At 38.8% G+C, this 16,660-nt stretch overlaps 2 protein-coding genes across 3 annotated transcripts; both read left to right on the top strand.

Moving 5' to 3' along the window:
- Positions 1–3,325: 3,325 nt before the first annotated feature.
- On the top strand, positions 3,326–5,076 carry LOC131299200 (UDP-glucose 6-dehydrogenase 3-like). Its single transcript, XM_058324816.1, has one exon. It carries the CDS (start codon positions 3,370–3,372, stop codon positions 4,810–4,812), a length of 1,443 nt encoding a protein of 480 aa, XP_058180799.1. The 5' UTR covers positions 3,326–3,369; the 3' UTR covers positions 4,813–5,076.
- A 1,821-nt stretch (positions 5,077–6,897) lies between these two features.
- Positions 6,898–11,946, top strand: LOC131299201 (uncharacterized). Of its 2 annotated transcripts, XM_058324818.1 has the most exons (3): positions 6,898–7,187; positions 9,667–9,814; positions 10,231–11,946. In XM_058324818.1, exons 2-3 carry the CDS (start codon positions 9,673–9,675, stop codon positions 11,484–11,486), a joined length of 1,398 nt encoding a protein of 465 aa, XP_058180801.1. In that variant the 5' UTR covers positions 6,898–7,187; positions 9,667–9,672; the 3' UTR covers positions 11,487–11,946. The 2 variants fall into 2 exon arrangements, with proteins under 2 accessions (XP_058180801.1, XP_058180800.1); XM_058324817.1 differs by lacking the exon at positions 6,898–7,187 and having other exon boundaries at positions 7,194–9,814.
- The last annotated feature ends 4,714 nt before the right edge of the window (positions 11,947–16,660 follow it).

The following is a 16,660-nucleotide window of genomic DNA, read 5'->3' on the forward strand; positions in this document are numbered from 1 at the left end:
CCATCTAAACAAGAACCAAATTTTTTTTTTAAACCATAATTCGCGTCCACGTGAAAACATATTTGAATCACACCTCACCCGCATAAAAACATCTTTGAATCACATATCAAATTACTAGTAATATTCACCGGAGCAAGTATTGAAATGAAAGTATAATTATAATACGAGGATCGAGACCGAAAGCGCGTGTTATTTTAAAAGATTAGACCAATAGATGAATCCAAGGAAATGCGCTCGCCCTCCTGATCCTGATCCTTTGGTAGTGTACACTTTACGCGTCTTGACAACCCTTCTATTGCAAAATGGGCGCCATTTAATCGGGTAACAACACGTTAATCTCACATAGTATATATGTTCCTTCTAATCGAGGTCTCTAACTGTAGACTTCACTTTTTAAATGCTTATAAATCATGTCTTTGATCTCACTCGATGCTTTCACAACCCACCGAGTACGTGGTTTCTGATCTTTGAAGCTTTCTTTCTTCTACTTTCAAAAAAAAAAAAACACAATAATGGTGGAAAATTATCGTGAGAACCCTTATTATCACTTTCAAATCAAATTTACTTCTAGGGAATAATTGCCTGTTTTTACTCGAAAAATCCCTTTTTGGCATTTTCTGGGACCTGGGTTTTGCTAAACAATAAATCTGTTCACACAGATTTTTCACGCATAGATTGGGATGTGGGGCCTACTACGGGTTCCACACAAGTGATCCAAGCCGTTCATTAAATTTAAAACATGTTTTTAAGGGCTTTCACTTGAAATCAGCTCAATCCACTATCTATAAATATTCGATCCAATCATCTAACTTTTCATTCAAGTTTTAAGATCCTAAAAACTGAATGAAAAATTGGATGATTGGTTCGAGCACTTATAGGTAGCCGATTGAGCTGATTTCTCACGAGGGACCTTCAAACTATGTTTTAAATTTAATGAACGGCTCGGATCGTTTGTGTGGGATCCGTAGTGGGCCCCACATCCCAATCTGTGCAAGATTTGTGCGTAAAAAAATCTGTGTCATTATCACTACTGTTTGCTAAAAACTCGTTTCTATCATATGGGTGTCGGTAAATTTCACAAGAAAGTCGTTCCCCTCCGTCCTAAAATGTTTGTCCAGTTTGAAACGAGAACTGAAAATAATACATATTTTTTTCCTTTGGGACGGAGTGTAGATTTGTCGACCATTTGGTGAAGTAACATGTTTTTGTGTGTGTGTGTGTCAGCATATTGATAACATTTCCGTTCTTTTTGCATAAACTGGCGTTTAATGGAATTTAATGAAATGGGTTCTTGGTATTTTATAAGACTGGTCTTAATAAGAAGTGAATTTGTCAGTTTCTACTCAAGAAAAGGTTGTTGAGTTCCCTTGTTTGTTAATGAAAGGGGCTACTTGAAAACGTGCTAAACGTTCCAATTCACCTTTTAAATCTGCCTTCGGCACTTTGCTTAGTTTGGGAGAGTCCAAGGGGGTAGATCTTAGATGGGTTTTGTGTATATAACCCATAAGGAGTTCCTGTTCTCCCTCCATATAGAAGCTGAGGTCCCTCCTTAACTGCAGAGATCCTATACATACTGTGTTTTGGGCATTCTTGAGGGAAAGAGAAGAGCCATTAAGGTAATTGTTTTCTTAAACTTCATTTTGAAATGTAGTCCCTCGGTGTGACTTCTTATGGCTGATTTCATTTGGTTTGATTTGCAATTTTGCTAGATATCCATATACGTGTTTGCATGGTTTCATTTACCTTCTTGTTTAATTATGTGGTTTGTGCACTGATTTGTGTATGGATTAGCGAATGCCCATGCCTAAAGGTACTACGCCACATATTATGTGAAACCAACCTAAAAGAGTTATCCTTCTGATCAACCCAAAAATGAACCTGACTTCTCCCTAAATTCGTTCGTGGGACTATAATGTAGCAGTTTCTGTATCTTTTTGCATATGATCATACCAATTGGAAAAACAGACTTAGAGCCGTCTAATTCATGATTTGTCGTCCGAAGAATGTGGTAATCTGGTCCTGTTTGATTAGCCCGATAAGACATGGCTTTGAGTTATTATATACATGTCAATCATAGTTTACATGCCCGTTGGATAATTTGGTATGTGTAATTCCTTCGTTATGAGTACGGTGGGATTAGTCATTCCACAGGAGCACACGTCCCTTCCGATCAAATAGAACATGACCTAAGATCTCCTAGTTCATTGATCAAGTTCCAGTTATAATATTTTGCTCCGACTTTTATGCCTTGCTAGCTTCTGGTTTCAGTTTTTTGGGAGTTACAAGTTAAGCAACTCTTTTATGGTGGAAAAAGAAAACTAATGTAGCAATTTGCATGCATCATTGTCTCCCAATGGATTTTATTCTGACTTCAATCAAGGGATGACTGGTGTTCACTGGCAATCAATCATGTCATTATCTTCGGATCATTTTGAGACAAAACCAAGTGTCAACCACAAGTTGCATATTTTCCCTGCATATATGGTTTGTTGTATTTAGGTTCTATTTTGGTCCTGCTTGTTGTTTTGAAAATATGAGGGAAATTGTTTGATCTTCAGTTGGTTTAACAATGGCCATGAGATCATGACTGTGTGAACTATAAATAGACTAGACATGGGAATAACCAGGCTAGGCCAGAAAACCTTTTCACTGGGTTAGCCTCACGTGGACATCGCCACAACATAAAAGGTAGATTTTTGTGCCTAGAAATTATTCTTCTGTTATGCTATTTGCTTGTTAGGATTTTGATTAGTGGAACTTTAATAAAAAGCACTCGTGCATCTGTAAACATGTGAACATAGTCTATTATTTTTAGTACCTTTAGGGGCCGAGTACAAGCTTAAGCCAAGCAACAGGTTCAGGGCAAAGTTTTGAAGGGTTCAATCACCTCACTCTCACGGGGTATATAATTGTACGCGTCTTTTGACCATTCTCTTAAGTGTGGGGTGTTTAGCTGAACTAAAACTGATGAACATGACGTCACCAATGGGAACAACCGTGGTGTGCTGAGCATGTTTCTGTCGATTTTGCAGCTATATATAATATAACTAGTAACGAAAGATTTGCTTTTTAAAAAAAAAAATTCTTTATGGATTTGATTTCTGCGGCGATTGGATCCAGTGTCAGTTAGAACTGCAACACTTCATGACAGTCACCTTGGTAGCAGATTTCCATGTCTATAAAATCATCTTCGGTTTCTCTAAAAAAATGCTTTCAAGCCTTTCATTTATGCATCGTGTAGACAATCTTTAACTTTAACATTTCATTGTTGAGTCCATATACATGCATGTATGAAGAAGTTTGAATCTCGAAAGAGAATTGGATTTTTCTATCTGACGTGTCCTTGATCTCAATAGCAGAAAACAAAAAATGGTGAAAATCTGTTGCATTGGAGCCGGGTACGTTGGTGGGCCAACCATGGCAGTTATTGCCCTCAAGTGTCCCTCAATCGAAGTAGCTGTCGTCGACATATCTGTCCCTCGGATCACTGCCTGGAACAGTGACCAGCTGCCCATTTATGAGCCTGGTCTCGATGAAGTGGTGAAGCAATGCCGCGGAAAGAATCTCTTCTTCAGCACTGACGTTGAAAGGCATGTCTCAGAAGCCGACATAATCTTTGTTTCCGTTAATACCCCTACAAAAACTCGTGGCCTAGGGGCTGGAAAAGCCGCGGACTTGACATACTGGGAGTGTGCAGCGCGGATGATTGCTGATGTGTCAAAATCCAACAAGATTGTTGTCGAGAAATCGACTGTTCCAGTGAAAACAGCAGAGGCCATTGAGAAAATCTTGACCCACAATAGCAAGGGAATCAAGTTTCAGATTCTCTCAAACCCGGAGTTTCTTGCTGAGGGGACTGCAATAAAAGACCTTTTTCACCCTGACAGGGTCCTCATTGGGGGGAGAGAAACCCCTGATGGGCAGAAGGCAATCAAAGCATTGAAAGATGTTTATGCCCATTGGGTGCCCGAGGAGAGGATCATATGCTCCAATCTCTGGTCTGCAGAGCTCTCAAAGCTGGCTGCCAACGCCTTCTTGGCTCAGAGGATTTCATCGGTCAATGCCATGTCAGCTCTCTGCGAGGCGACCGGGGCTGATGTTTCTGAGGTTTCTCGTGCTATTGGCACGGACACCAGAATTGGATCCAAATTCCTCAACTCAAGTGTCGGTTTTGGTGGATCGTGCTTTCAGAAGGACATTCTCAACTTGGTTTACATATGTGAGTGCAATGGCCTCACTGAAGTTGCAAGCTACTGGAAACAAGTGATCAAGGTGAATGACTACCAAAAGAGCCGATTCGTGAACCAGGTTGTATCCTCCATGTTCAACACAGTCTCCGGGAAAAAAATTGCTGTCCTTGGTTTTGCTTTCAAGAAAGACACAGGTGACACAAGGGAAACTCCGGCTATTGATGTGTGCAAAGGGCTTTTGGGGGATAAGGCCCGTTTGAGCATATATGATCCTCAAGTGACTGAAGAACAGATTCAAAGGGATCTGTCGATGAACAAGTTTGATTGGGACCATCCGGTTCACCTACAGCCGATGAGCCCTGCCTCTGTGAAGGAAGTGAGCGTCGTTTGGGATGCTTACGATGCAACAAAGGACGCTCACGGACTCTGTATTCTGACAGAATGGGATGAATTTAAAACACTTGATTTCGAGAGGATTTTTGCTAACATGCAGAAGCCTGCATTTGTGTTTGATGGACGGAACGTTGTGGATGCTGAAAAGCTCAGGGAGATTGGATTCATCGTTTACTCTATTGGGAAGCCGTTGGATTCGTGGCTCAAGGACATGCCTGCAGTGGCATGAGACCTGTGTTTCTTCTTCCGGATCGGATCAAAGAGTTAGTAAAAAGAACATTGTGAAGGTACACTCTTTTGGGTAGAGAGTTTTCTCTTTTCGTTATGTTTTGGTACTTGGCTGCTATTGAGCTTTGCTTCAGAATAAATTGCTTATATCTGTTTTCTTGTATTCCAGTGCTAACGTCAGCTGCTGTTATACTAGTATTTACCAGTTGTAACTTGTAATAATAATAAGCTTTTGTGTTTCAATAACAATTGTTTCAGAAGTTTAGTTTCTTTTGTCATATGATTGATCAGTTTCTGTTCTCTGTCCTTGAGTTTGAAAAGAAATGATGTATGGAGTGGAGTATTGTATGCGAATATTCCCAGAGGTCTTGTTGTCGGAAGGGCTAAATCGCAGAAATTTAAAAAAAAATGCTGGGAATTTTATGGATCCGAAACTGTATGATTTCATCGTTTGTTGTTCCGATTACCCATTTTCTCGGCAGCCAAACAGATAATGTAAAGATCCTATTCCCGTCTACCTGTATAGGCACTGATGGCATTGCTCATGTGATTTCATGTTCGCGTCTTGCACCAACTCTCATATGATGGTGCAAGTGCGCACAATTTGAAATGACAATATTGGAATGACCTTTTGTCAAATATGGCTTATTGCAGTCGGCTCAGGATCCTCCGTCCACCTACCTATCCTGTGCCACGCGTTCTCTTACCTTTGATTTCTGCGATATGACAACAGTCCGAGATCGTTGCTTTCATCTTCAACTTCTTTTCAGTACAAAACCAATGTCCTTTTTAATGGTCAAATTGAGACACAGAAAATAATCGAGCCCCGTAAACGTAGGTACATATGAAAAATGAATGGTCATAGATAGATAGATAGATGGAGAGAATTTGCACTCAAGAGAGTCACCCCCTTTTATATAGTTCTATTCGAGCTTGAAAAATGACCCTATCATCGTTCTGCTATTTTTATTGTTCTGCTATTACATAAGTAGAATTAGTAGTTAGGATTTGAACCATCAACCTCTCACTCCCAAAACTACATGACCGCATGAATGTGCAGTAAAAAGAAAGTGGGAACATGGTATCCCGAAGCACCTAATAATTTATTTTTTTGAGGGAGTGACCTCTCGCTCTTTTTGAGCTGTTATGTTTCATGATCAAAGGGTCCATTTGAGCCACCCACTTCGATGGAATAGTCAACATTTTGACCTGATACGAAATCACAAGTGCTCGATCTAGTGGTATTTCGATGGCCGTAGAATACTCTTTTTTGACTGTCTCAATCATCATCTAATAATATTCTCTGTTTACATGGATACATTATATAATCTTGTTAGCACTTGTTTATTGCCTGTTATTTCTATCGTCGTTGGCCTCCATCATTTGAGTTCCTATATTGCTAACTGCCATATAAAAAAACACAACACCCAACCATCACTGGCTCGAGTCTACAATCAATACACTAACCATTACTTAATGTTCGAAACTTAAACTCTGAGCATTGTTTAGATAAAATAAAATAAAAACCTTCGAGCATTGTAATACCATGTAACAATTAATATACAAGTTCATTATTTTTCCAAACTGCTATGTTTGAAAAGAAAAGAGAGGAGAAGAAAAGAAAAGAAAAGGGGAACAATGGTTGTGATTCGCAAGTGGAGTTTGCCAGTAATGTCTGATTGAAAAAGTTTGGTTGGTTTAGATTAATGTGTATAGGTACATCATTGTGACATGGTGTAGTAACTAAGATTTATAGTAACATACAAAAATCTTTGACATATATTGAGGGTTGATGTTTTTGTTAAAGGAAAATTCTAAAATCAGCCCATTAGACTGATAATAATAAGTGTGTGAATGTGTATTAAAGAGTGTAAAAAGTACATAGAAATATGTATTTTTCTTGTCTTCTAGTGTACTTATCGTCAGCCCGACAATTGCAAGACCGTTTGTTAAATTAGAAACCACTTGACCTTGAATTGTAAAACGGCATAATTAACGGGAGTGATTTGTGACAGGGATCAAAATCTAAGGTTTTCTTTGTCATCGTCGCCACATATATCCATCCCTACGCGATTACAACCAGCCCCAAGTTCTAGGGTTTCTCTCTCTCTCTCTCGCTCTCGCTCTCCTCGTCGTCGTTGTCTATATCTCAAATTGAGATCTCAATAATCACTCCTTGTAAGAGTATTGGGCTGTCCGATCCACGCAACAGGGGCGAATCAACTTCTTTTGAGTGCTTTCTTCTTAGCAATTTTTAGGGGAGCTTGTAGCAGTTGATTTCTAGGGTTTCAACCCAGGGCCGACCTTGGGATAAACCTTTCCTTGTATTAGAGAACTAGAATCTGCCGTTTTGTTTGCCAGGGAATATTTCTTGAGGTATAAACCTTCCCTTTAATTAATTTCAGAAACCGCCCTATTTTCTGATACATATTGTAAGGCACATTAATTTAGCTAATTTTTAGTAGCATTATTTCATGGTCACTCTATTTTAGGGAACGCCTTTGTTAATTGGCCTCGAAGTGAAGGATTTCTTCAATGCCTATCTACGATTGCCCCCGATATTTTTTGCTAGAGGTGGAAAATGGGCGGGTTGGGTTTGGATGGGTTATGAGTGGACATGGGTGGGTAATTGAGTTTGGGTTGAATCACCACCTCTACTTATTACATTATTCCCGGAATGACTACAGACTACCTAAAGAAAATATGAATAGTCGAGGACTCAAGGCCGATTGGTGCTTCCTAGCTAGTTTATGCCTATGATATAAGTAGGCAATGCACATTGTGGTGTAGGTGCCTGTACTGCTATGGGTGAGTCTTTGTTCATTTTGTTTGTATGGACAATGAAATTGTTTAATAGTTGTCTTGGTATCAACAGAAGGCAATGTCGTTGCCGGTCGATATTCGTGCGTGCTTGATTCCAGGCTTGGTGCCTCGTGTAGAATTGCTCTTGTATCGTCCTTGGCACTGGGCTCAGAATAGCAATCCCTGTCCTATGCCCCTGGACCTTACCTTTGAAAGCCTGCCATTGAGCTTCCCTTTCATCTGCTCCGATATGTTAATTCATTAAGATTTTGGTTCTGCGTAGCGCACTTTTTTCGGGCGACGGAAAGCAGACCTTGCCCCAAACATGAGACCTTTTGAGTGGTCTTTTTCTGAGGGATTTTAATATCATATTTAATTTCGATAAAGGGAAAAAACAGCATGTCTGTTTACAGGAAGTTTCCGGAACCATAGAGTTAGCCCTTGAATGCTTTAGTTTTGCGCGTTTGTCAGACTGTGTGATAGAGCCTGGACATTGGTAGTTGACCATTTGCTTGCGAATCTGAATAATGATCTGCATAACTCCTCAGAATGTCATTTTTATTGACTGTGAGTAAGTTTTGAATGCATTGGCTTTCTCTTTGTTGTCATGGGCATGCCAGCAGATTTTTCATTGGATTGTGAAGTAGCTCCTGTATTATTCAATCATGTGACATGCATGCCAATTAAGGGTGGCTGTTCTGCATTGTATACGTCTTGGGTTTTGATCTAGAATTCATATTTTCTTTCGTTCAAGGGAAATATGTGTTTTTCCTGCGTTAAGCGGAGGATGAGGGAGAGAACGATGCGGAGTTCTACACTGGTTGATCAAGATATGCAAAAATAGTTTTATGATGGTTAATGTGTTGGAGTTAGACCCTTGATCTTTTTTTTTTGAACGGTGGAGTTAGACCCTTGATCGATACTCGTAAACAAAAACCATCTTTATAGCTGATTGTTGACACTTCTTGGGCTACGAGTAATGGCATAAGACTTTGTAGGGTTCAGGACGGAAGTTCGGGCTGTGGGTATTTCATCATCAATCTGTCCAACAATATCTGCTGTCTCAAAGCAAGAATGTGCTGTCTGATAAACGTTTTCAGAATTTCAAATGTGAGTTATATGTAATGTGTGAGATTTTATCCCACATCGCTCACCTAAGCCACCCAAGTTTGGTTAATATATTCTAGAGGTTATTCCACCTATAGGCAATTGATTTTAGGTTGAAACCCTCCAAGAAATCTACCATGGTATCAGAGCTAGGTCTTGGGTAGCCTCATGTGGTCGAGTCTCTATCTCCTGAGTCAAATCTCTTGGTAGCCTCAATTCGTACCTCCACGTGCATTCGGGTTGCATGTGAGGGGGAGTGTTAGACTTTATCCCACATCGCTCACATAAACCACCCAAGCTTGGTTAATATATTCTAGAGGTTACTTGACCTATAGCCAATTGATTTTATGTTAGAACCCTCCAAGTGTATCTCGCAGTCACTCCCACCTTGCTTTAATCGTCTGCCTATTATGTTTGATGAGAGGTTCTAAGCATGTTATCTTTTTTCCATTCGTGATCATACGATTACACCAATTACTTTGTGGCTCTTGATCATACGATTACACCAATTACTTTGTGGCTCTTGTGCTTTGGTTGAGTATATATGTAGGTTCAGAAAGGAATTTCTGAGTGCATAGTAATTTATAATGATGATTGCAATTGCTTTTGAGTTCGGATGCTCTCAAAAGTAGCATTTCTTTGCTTCTGATGAAGTGGCATTAGTTTCATGCTCAGCACAACAGAGTGTTGCTTGTGCACCCCAATTACAAACAAATGAATTCAAACGAGATGCAACGCCACCCCCACAAACTCCTCCTTCCCCCCCCCCCCCCCCCGCCCCCCCCTCTCTCAGCATTAATTGCATGTTCTTTGTTCCATTTACCTCTACGTGGATGTGTATAAGAAAAGATGGTTTACTGATTTTATCTCTTGTCCCTGTTGATGCGGCTTAAACCCTTAAATCTAATGTACTTTCTTATAAATGCGTCCCAACTTTTTCTTGAAGTTAAACATGGTGCAAAAGCGTCCTTTCAATGACGAGGAATCATATGAGGGTTCTTCTAAGCACCATAGACAATTGGATTACACTAACCAGCTTTCCTACCTGCAATTTGTTCATGCTGAAGATAAGGCACAGCCACCTAACACTTCAGGTTGGTAAATTTACATGTGAGCGTCTGATTAGTCTTTGCTCTTTGGATATATTTTCTTTCCACTTTTTATTAAATTGTGTGGCATTATTCTCCATGTCTCTGGACTTTTGAAGCCTAAAATATTTTGTGATATGTTAACTTCGGGAAATATGTGTCTTTTGGTTTACATTGAGTGAACATGAATCACACTAGTTATTCCAAGGGAATGGAGAATAAATCCTTGACCAGGTGGGAGCACTTTGCATGCTCTTCTACAAGGCTACGTGCCTTGCTCTAATGATGGTGATTTGTGACTTAGTGGATTTTGGTTTTCACAAATTTGTCGGACACAAATACTTACATAGCGGACAATCTCGATCTATTTCTTTTTTAGAGTTTTCTTCAACTTATGAGCTGCTGGCCAATGTCTGTGATAGGCGAAGTTGTGGTCAGTTTCAAAGAAGGTGATGAGAAGCGTGAAATCACTAGTGAACTCCCACTACCCACCGAAAAGGATCGCGCAAATGAGGAAGAAAAAGGGGCAGAGGCACCATTTTATCTGTTGTTGTCCCCAGAACGTTACAATGCTGACCGGCATATAAGAAGAATCGTAGTCCACTCTGAAGAGACACATGGTTCTCTTCTGGAATCTCCTCCACATAAACTAGTCCCAATTGGACCAGATTATCAAGTGGATATTCCAGAATGGGGTGCACCAGCTGCGAAGAACGCTTCTGAGAGCTCAGACGGATTTGAGCTGGTTACTCTATTTCCTCTAGGTTTAGAATCACATCCGAGTGAGAACTGTGATGTTCAAAATAAGCTTGGCGGGATTTGTGTCATTGCAATGCCTGAATCCCGACTGTTTGCCAACAACGATGATGAGGCTGGGCATGGTAGAACTGATTGCAACTGTGAGGATTCTGATTCCATCAGATGTGTAAGAAAACACATCAAAGAAGCAAGAGAAAATCTTTGGACCGCCCTTGGGCAAGAGAGGTTTTCGGAGCTGGGGTTCTCTGACATGGGAGAAGTTGTGGCTGAGAAATGGAGTCAAGAGGAAGAACTACTATTTCGAGAGGTTGTGTTTTCAAACCCGGTATCATCGGGTAACAACTTTTGGGACCATCTCTCAACGGTTTTCCCTTCGCGGACCAAAAGGGACATAGTAAGCTATTACTTCAATGTACTCGTGCTGCAAACAAGGTCGGTACAGAATAGATACGATCCGATGAACATTGACAGCGACGATGAGGAGTGGCGGGGGATAGTGGACTCTGAAGATGACGAAGGTGGAAGTGATGATGAGGAAGAAGGTGATTCAGTGGTTGAGTCACCAGCATGTTATGGTGATCCTTACGCTCGTAATGAGATTTTAGACAATGATTCAGGGGAATACAATGGGAGTGTACCGTTTGAGTGTTTTAGCGATTGCGAACATGTGAAACGCAGTTGTGACGAGGACCCCATCGATAGCAGTAGCAGATGCCATTTAGGTAGTTTTGTTGGTTGGAGTGGTGGGGACAGCCATGAGTACGTTTTGGAGCATTGCGAGACAAAACTATGGGATGTTGGGTGCTCAACATGGCCAAAGACTGAAGTCGAGTTTTTGCCTACGTGCAGTATGATTGAAGAGGTGTTTGGGCTTGGATCTATGGAGTACATGGCAGGTGATGGCAAGGGTTTGAGTTAGGTGGTGAGGTAAAAAAAAAAAAGGGACGGTGAATATCCTTCGAAACTACCGATAAAAGAGTTCGAAAACTCCTATTTCCTTATATTTGCGAATGGTGGAAGCAAAGGGCTTCGTTCTGTAAGATACACGCTTTTTCAGGTGGTTGGAGTTGGAAGTTCATCTTGTGGATGAACTATCCCCAGATTGTGCAGATGCTGCACTACGTTTCCCATGTTGAAGGATTCAAAAATATTGTTGTGGGGCCTTTTCCTGGAAGGGTACAAGAATTGCAAAACCTGTGGAAACATAGAGGTTGTTAGGTATACTTCTTATTGCAAATGCAATACTAATTTTGCATAATTTTTTATTTTATTTTATATTATGGTGTAAATATTCAGCTTGGAAATTTTGCAATTCTTCTGTAAAGAAATTACCAAAACGTTTGCCTTTTTTGGTGGTTTAATGTGATAATAATTCTCGATGTGCTTATGAGATGAATAAGAGGATGGTTGTAATCCTGTAATATCCACTCTGGAAACTGTTGAAAGATTGTAAGGATTTTCTGTTTACCCTTGATTTGGAATCCAAATGGATCAACGAAAATGAGGAAGAATAAAGAAAGATACCAAAGAAGATTGAATTGAAGACATCTTTTGTTGGACAAGGGATTGTGGATTTTATTTTATTTTTGGCAGGACAATAAATATATTAATAACAACGAAATTACAATCCACCGCGTGCATCTAACATAACTGAAAGAAAAAAAAAGACATTGCACACGAATGAGACAAATAATACATCCAAAATCAAATGAAGGTTAGCCAACGATAAATTGGTGAGACGGTCAGATTGTAGATTGTGTTGTCAATGACGGGATTCTCATTTTCCCTCTTTCCCTTTTCCCCCTTTTTCCTAACTGACATGCAAAATCCATTTGAATAGGGTAGGAATTGGATCTTCCCCGAATGTGTACTTTTGCAGATTCTGGTGCATGCCAGAGAGGATCCGATTCCATTGTAAAGTTTTGGACTATTCCTCCAATCCAAAACTTGGACCGAAGAGGATCCGATCTCATTGTCAAGTTTCTATCAGTGTCAACATCGTGTTTGGTTACATTATTTAGAATCATTTTTGTAAAATACTTGTCCAAGAAGATGTTTTTTAAGATGAAAAATACGAAAATGCTCGTTTGATGTGGTTTAAATAAGGAGTTTTTTTTTTTTCCCAAAGGTCTTCTGAAAATAAGTTTCAAAAACCATCAATCAAGCAAGTTTTGTAAGTTTACTGAAAAATGAATAAAGAAAGCAAAATTTCAAAACTGTGACAAAACATGGCTGCTTTAATGATTCATTTTTTGCCAGGCAACTTGGCTAGCAGGTTCTTAATATAAGATATTTGCTGTTAATTATTGCAACTTGCAGAGTTTCTTTTTCATTTTCCCTTTTTTATCTCCTCCTTACGGCAATATATATGCTTTAAGGTGGCTTTAATTTACTTCAGTTTGTGCTCATTAATTTACTTAGCCCATCTGATGTCGCAAACACCGTATCTGTTCTGATACCACATGTTCAATATTTGACCAAATATATAGGAAATCACGAATCCTAAATTGGTCACACTGCTAAACATGAATCACAAAGTAGTGCGGATATATATTTTTTTTTTATAACTCTCCAGACCTGCTTATACTCATTTTGACTAATCCCTAGAGATCTCTAGTCTCACTATCCACGAACGGAGGATTGACTAAAACCAAAGCAGAGCACCATATGAATTGACCTCACAAGAGTTGATAGCTCGTTGGGGTTGTGGGATGGCTTGTACAATGAACTTAGGAAATAAGTTGATCCAAATTTTAGCAGTCGAAAAGGTTGATGGCTACTGAAGTGGAGATCAGATCACACCTTTTAGTCTCTAAAAAAAAAGGAAGAACACCGAAGCGCTAAATGGGTCATGACAATACATGAATTCGATGCTTTCTACTAGTATCATTTTCATATGGAATTGAAGAGCCTTTGAAGGCTTGCTAGCTACTTCTTAAACATGTTCATTTCTCACCATTAAAAAGATGGTTTTGACATTAAACTGATACTTATATATACATGTTGCGTAATTGAAAAAGGAGAATTTCAATCCCTGGCTTATGACCTAAAGTCTTGTTTTTTTTGGTAACTTGACCTAGAGTTGTGGCCACCACACTTTTAGTAATATATAGAAGACAATAATTCTCTAGTTTATGTATTTTGTGAGTAATGATCTCAAGGTGTCAACATTATGAAAACAAACCAGTGCGAAACTACTACGTAGGCCTTGTTTGGATGTAGTAATTTTTTGTAACGAATTTTGGCCTTGACTTAAAAATACAAGCGAATCCGCCTGAGAGTTTTTTAGGCTGCAAAAATCAAAATTTGGCCAAATAAATGGCACGGTGGTGCTCCACCCCTAAGTCAAAATTGCTTTCAAAAAAACATCAAAGTCATCTTTGTGCCAAATTCGGCGTAAACTTTGATTTTGCTAAATCTGCCACATTATCCAAGTCAACATATCTGTAACGAAAAATGAGATCTGCCACATTATCCAAGTCAACATATCTGTAACGAAAAATGAGATGGGTTTTATGCAATGGCCTCTAAATTAGAGATCATAACAAAATGACACCAAATCAGTAGGAGAACAATTCTATTTTTATACTACATAATAGTATTGTCGTTAAACTGATTTGGTGTCATTTTGTTATGAAGCCTATTTTTGCCTATAGAAAAAATGCTATTTTTTTTCATTTTTGATCTGGTAGCAAGCAATAAAATTAGTTTGACAAATTCACTTGAAACTCAAGGATTAGTCGAGGTGTGTAAACTGATCTGGACACCGCGACGTATCAAAAAGGTCATCTTGACACTAACTAACTAACTAACTAACTAACAGATAGATGCACTTCTTGTTATTTTCACTATCTAAGCTTAAGCTTATTCAGCTTCCAAGTGTCACAACTCTTCCAACGAATTATTGGATTTTGGTTTGGGCTTATTCAACTTCTAAGCTTCTACGTACTATAATTCTATTCAACGATTCAATAGAACGGCGACAGATCATATGTGGGGCGGGCGATTGCATTTATTAGTGGCTAATTAATTAAAATAAGGGTAACCTTCCTTAATCAGCCGCAAATTTTCCATTACTTCACCTTATTATTATTAATCAACCATGCATGCACCATCGGACCATAATCTAGTTTTGTTTATAATAAAATAACAAAGCGATATTTTATCAATCCGTTGGAATTATATCTACAATTAGCTAGGTAGGGCATTACAAAATTAGGAATCTCTTTCAACCAAACATCAGTTCCTAGGTATAAGGTGAACTACCCACCCCATTCCCAGTATGTCTATCAAAACAGTACTCCGACCCATTTCGTTAAGGTTTTTATTTTTAAGTATTTATTTTTTGCATCACGAGATAGGTCATTCTCTCATAATACATCACCTTTAGTGGAACGGGGCCTCAATTCTCCTTAACCGCAAAGCTTCAATCCTAATGAGTGATGTTTGATCCAGTCCAAAACACAACCCGAATTGGGCCCAGTTTAGTTTAATAAGTCAAAGTTATTTTTTTAATATTTATTTCATTTTTTTGCATTTGTTAATTTTACATAAAATTTTTGTGTATTATTGATTCATCTCGACGAAAAATAAGCCACTTGACTTATTTAGCCAAACTCAATCCTGGCTCAGTTAGCTTCTGATCAGGATAGTGAAGTCTAAAAATCAACAGTAGAGTAGAATAATAAGAAGAAAGTCAACTGGCCTTTGCCTTGTTCTTAGATAATCAAGTGAATGACATCTGCATGTGTTACACAAACTCTTCAAAAATCTATTAAAGTACCCATACCGAACACTCGGACAAAAGTATAGAATATGTGTTTGACATGTTTAGTTGAACATGTATCGTATAATTCGAGCTTATCATGTAACTCCGCAGAAAAATTTCATATTCTACGTGAAATGTTTTGTACCACTTTAGAAGTAAAATGCATATTAAGAAGTACTTGTATGAACATTTTTATGCGTTCCTATGTCCTCAAATTAAGAATCAGATGGATTCGACAGACGGGTTTGCACATACACCCGATATTAAAACCCAAGTCCGTAGATGTTTAACAATGAAATTAAAAGTGTACTCCCGTGCATTTAATTGGGGTTCAAATTCAATAACTACAACTAACGCCATTGACTTTTGCCCGGGGAAAAAGAACTGAAAGTAAGAGTTCCTAGTGAAGTAGGAAGCCAATGTTGTCCTACCTTGAAGTGAGGCACAGATTCCTCTTGCTTAGTTAGCTGATGATGAAAGGCAGCCAATAAACTAAAAGTAAAGACCAAGTGTTAGGAGTACTGGTCACCCAAAAACACCTCATTCACACAAACAGACTTGGCAAGAAATGGGCCCCCATCTAGAAAACTTTTTTTTTATTTCCTCAATAAGAATTTCTTAATTTAAATGGATTTCACTGACTCTATTTTGAGTAATCCCTAAGCATTGCTGGTGAGGACTTTCTCACTGACATATGCAGCATTATTACCCATGTAAAGGAAAACACATGCATCTCTATGATCATGGTACTATTTTTTTTTATAAAAGAAGGGTAGTGGATTTGTATGTGTTTGTAAAAACACACACATATGCATATACCCCTTTCTAAAAAGGGTAAAACTATATATATCGTGAACCGAATATCCAAAATTGGGATTGGTTCTTCGAATCGATCCAAGCCAAAGACTGCTAAAGAAGTCTTAGAGCTCGGATAGGATCTCGATTTTACGAAGAAAAAAAATGTATCACAACCAGTGTACGTCACTCTTTCTCTAAATAATCTCTTTAAAGACTGCCAAAGAAGTCCTAGAGCTAGAATATATAGGATCTCAATTTTATGAGAAAAAAATGTATCCCAAACCAGTGGTCACTGTTTCTCTAAATAACCTCTGGCAAGTGGCAACAGGATGCCAAAGACCTTACTTACATGGAGATATCTTACTAGCAGCAGTTAGGAATTCAACAGTCAGAGGGTATTTAAGTATTCATTTGTGAAATAATTAGCCATCTAACTAATCTTGCTATATGGTAGTTAACCAACAACTGGCTAACTAACTAACTAATCAAATAGCTATGATTTGGTTAAGATTTTATTAATTATATAA

The sequence above is a fragment of the Rhododendron vialii genome, chromosome 8a (assembly GCF_030253575.1).
Source record: "Rhododendron vialii isolate Sample 1 chromosome 8a, ASM3025357v1".
Taxonomy (NCBI): domain Eukaryota; kingdom Viridiplantae; phylum Streptophyta; class Magnoliopsida; order Ericales; family Ericaceae; genus Rhododendron; species Rhododendron vialii.

Coding starts and splice junctions, on each gene's coding strand:
- LOC131299200 (XM_058324816.1), top strand. CDS start 3,370: ATGGTGAAAATCTGTTGCATTGGAGCCGGGTACGTTGGTGGGCCAACC.
- LOC131299201 (XM_058324817.1), top strand. CDS start 9,643: ATGCGTCCCAACTTTTTCTTGAAGTTAAACATGGTGCAAAAGCGTCCT. Junction 9,815..10,230: donor ACAGCCACCTAACACTTCAG/GTTGGTAAATTT, acceptor TGTCTGTGATAG/GCGAAGTTGTGGTCAGTTTC.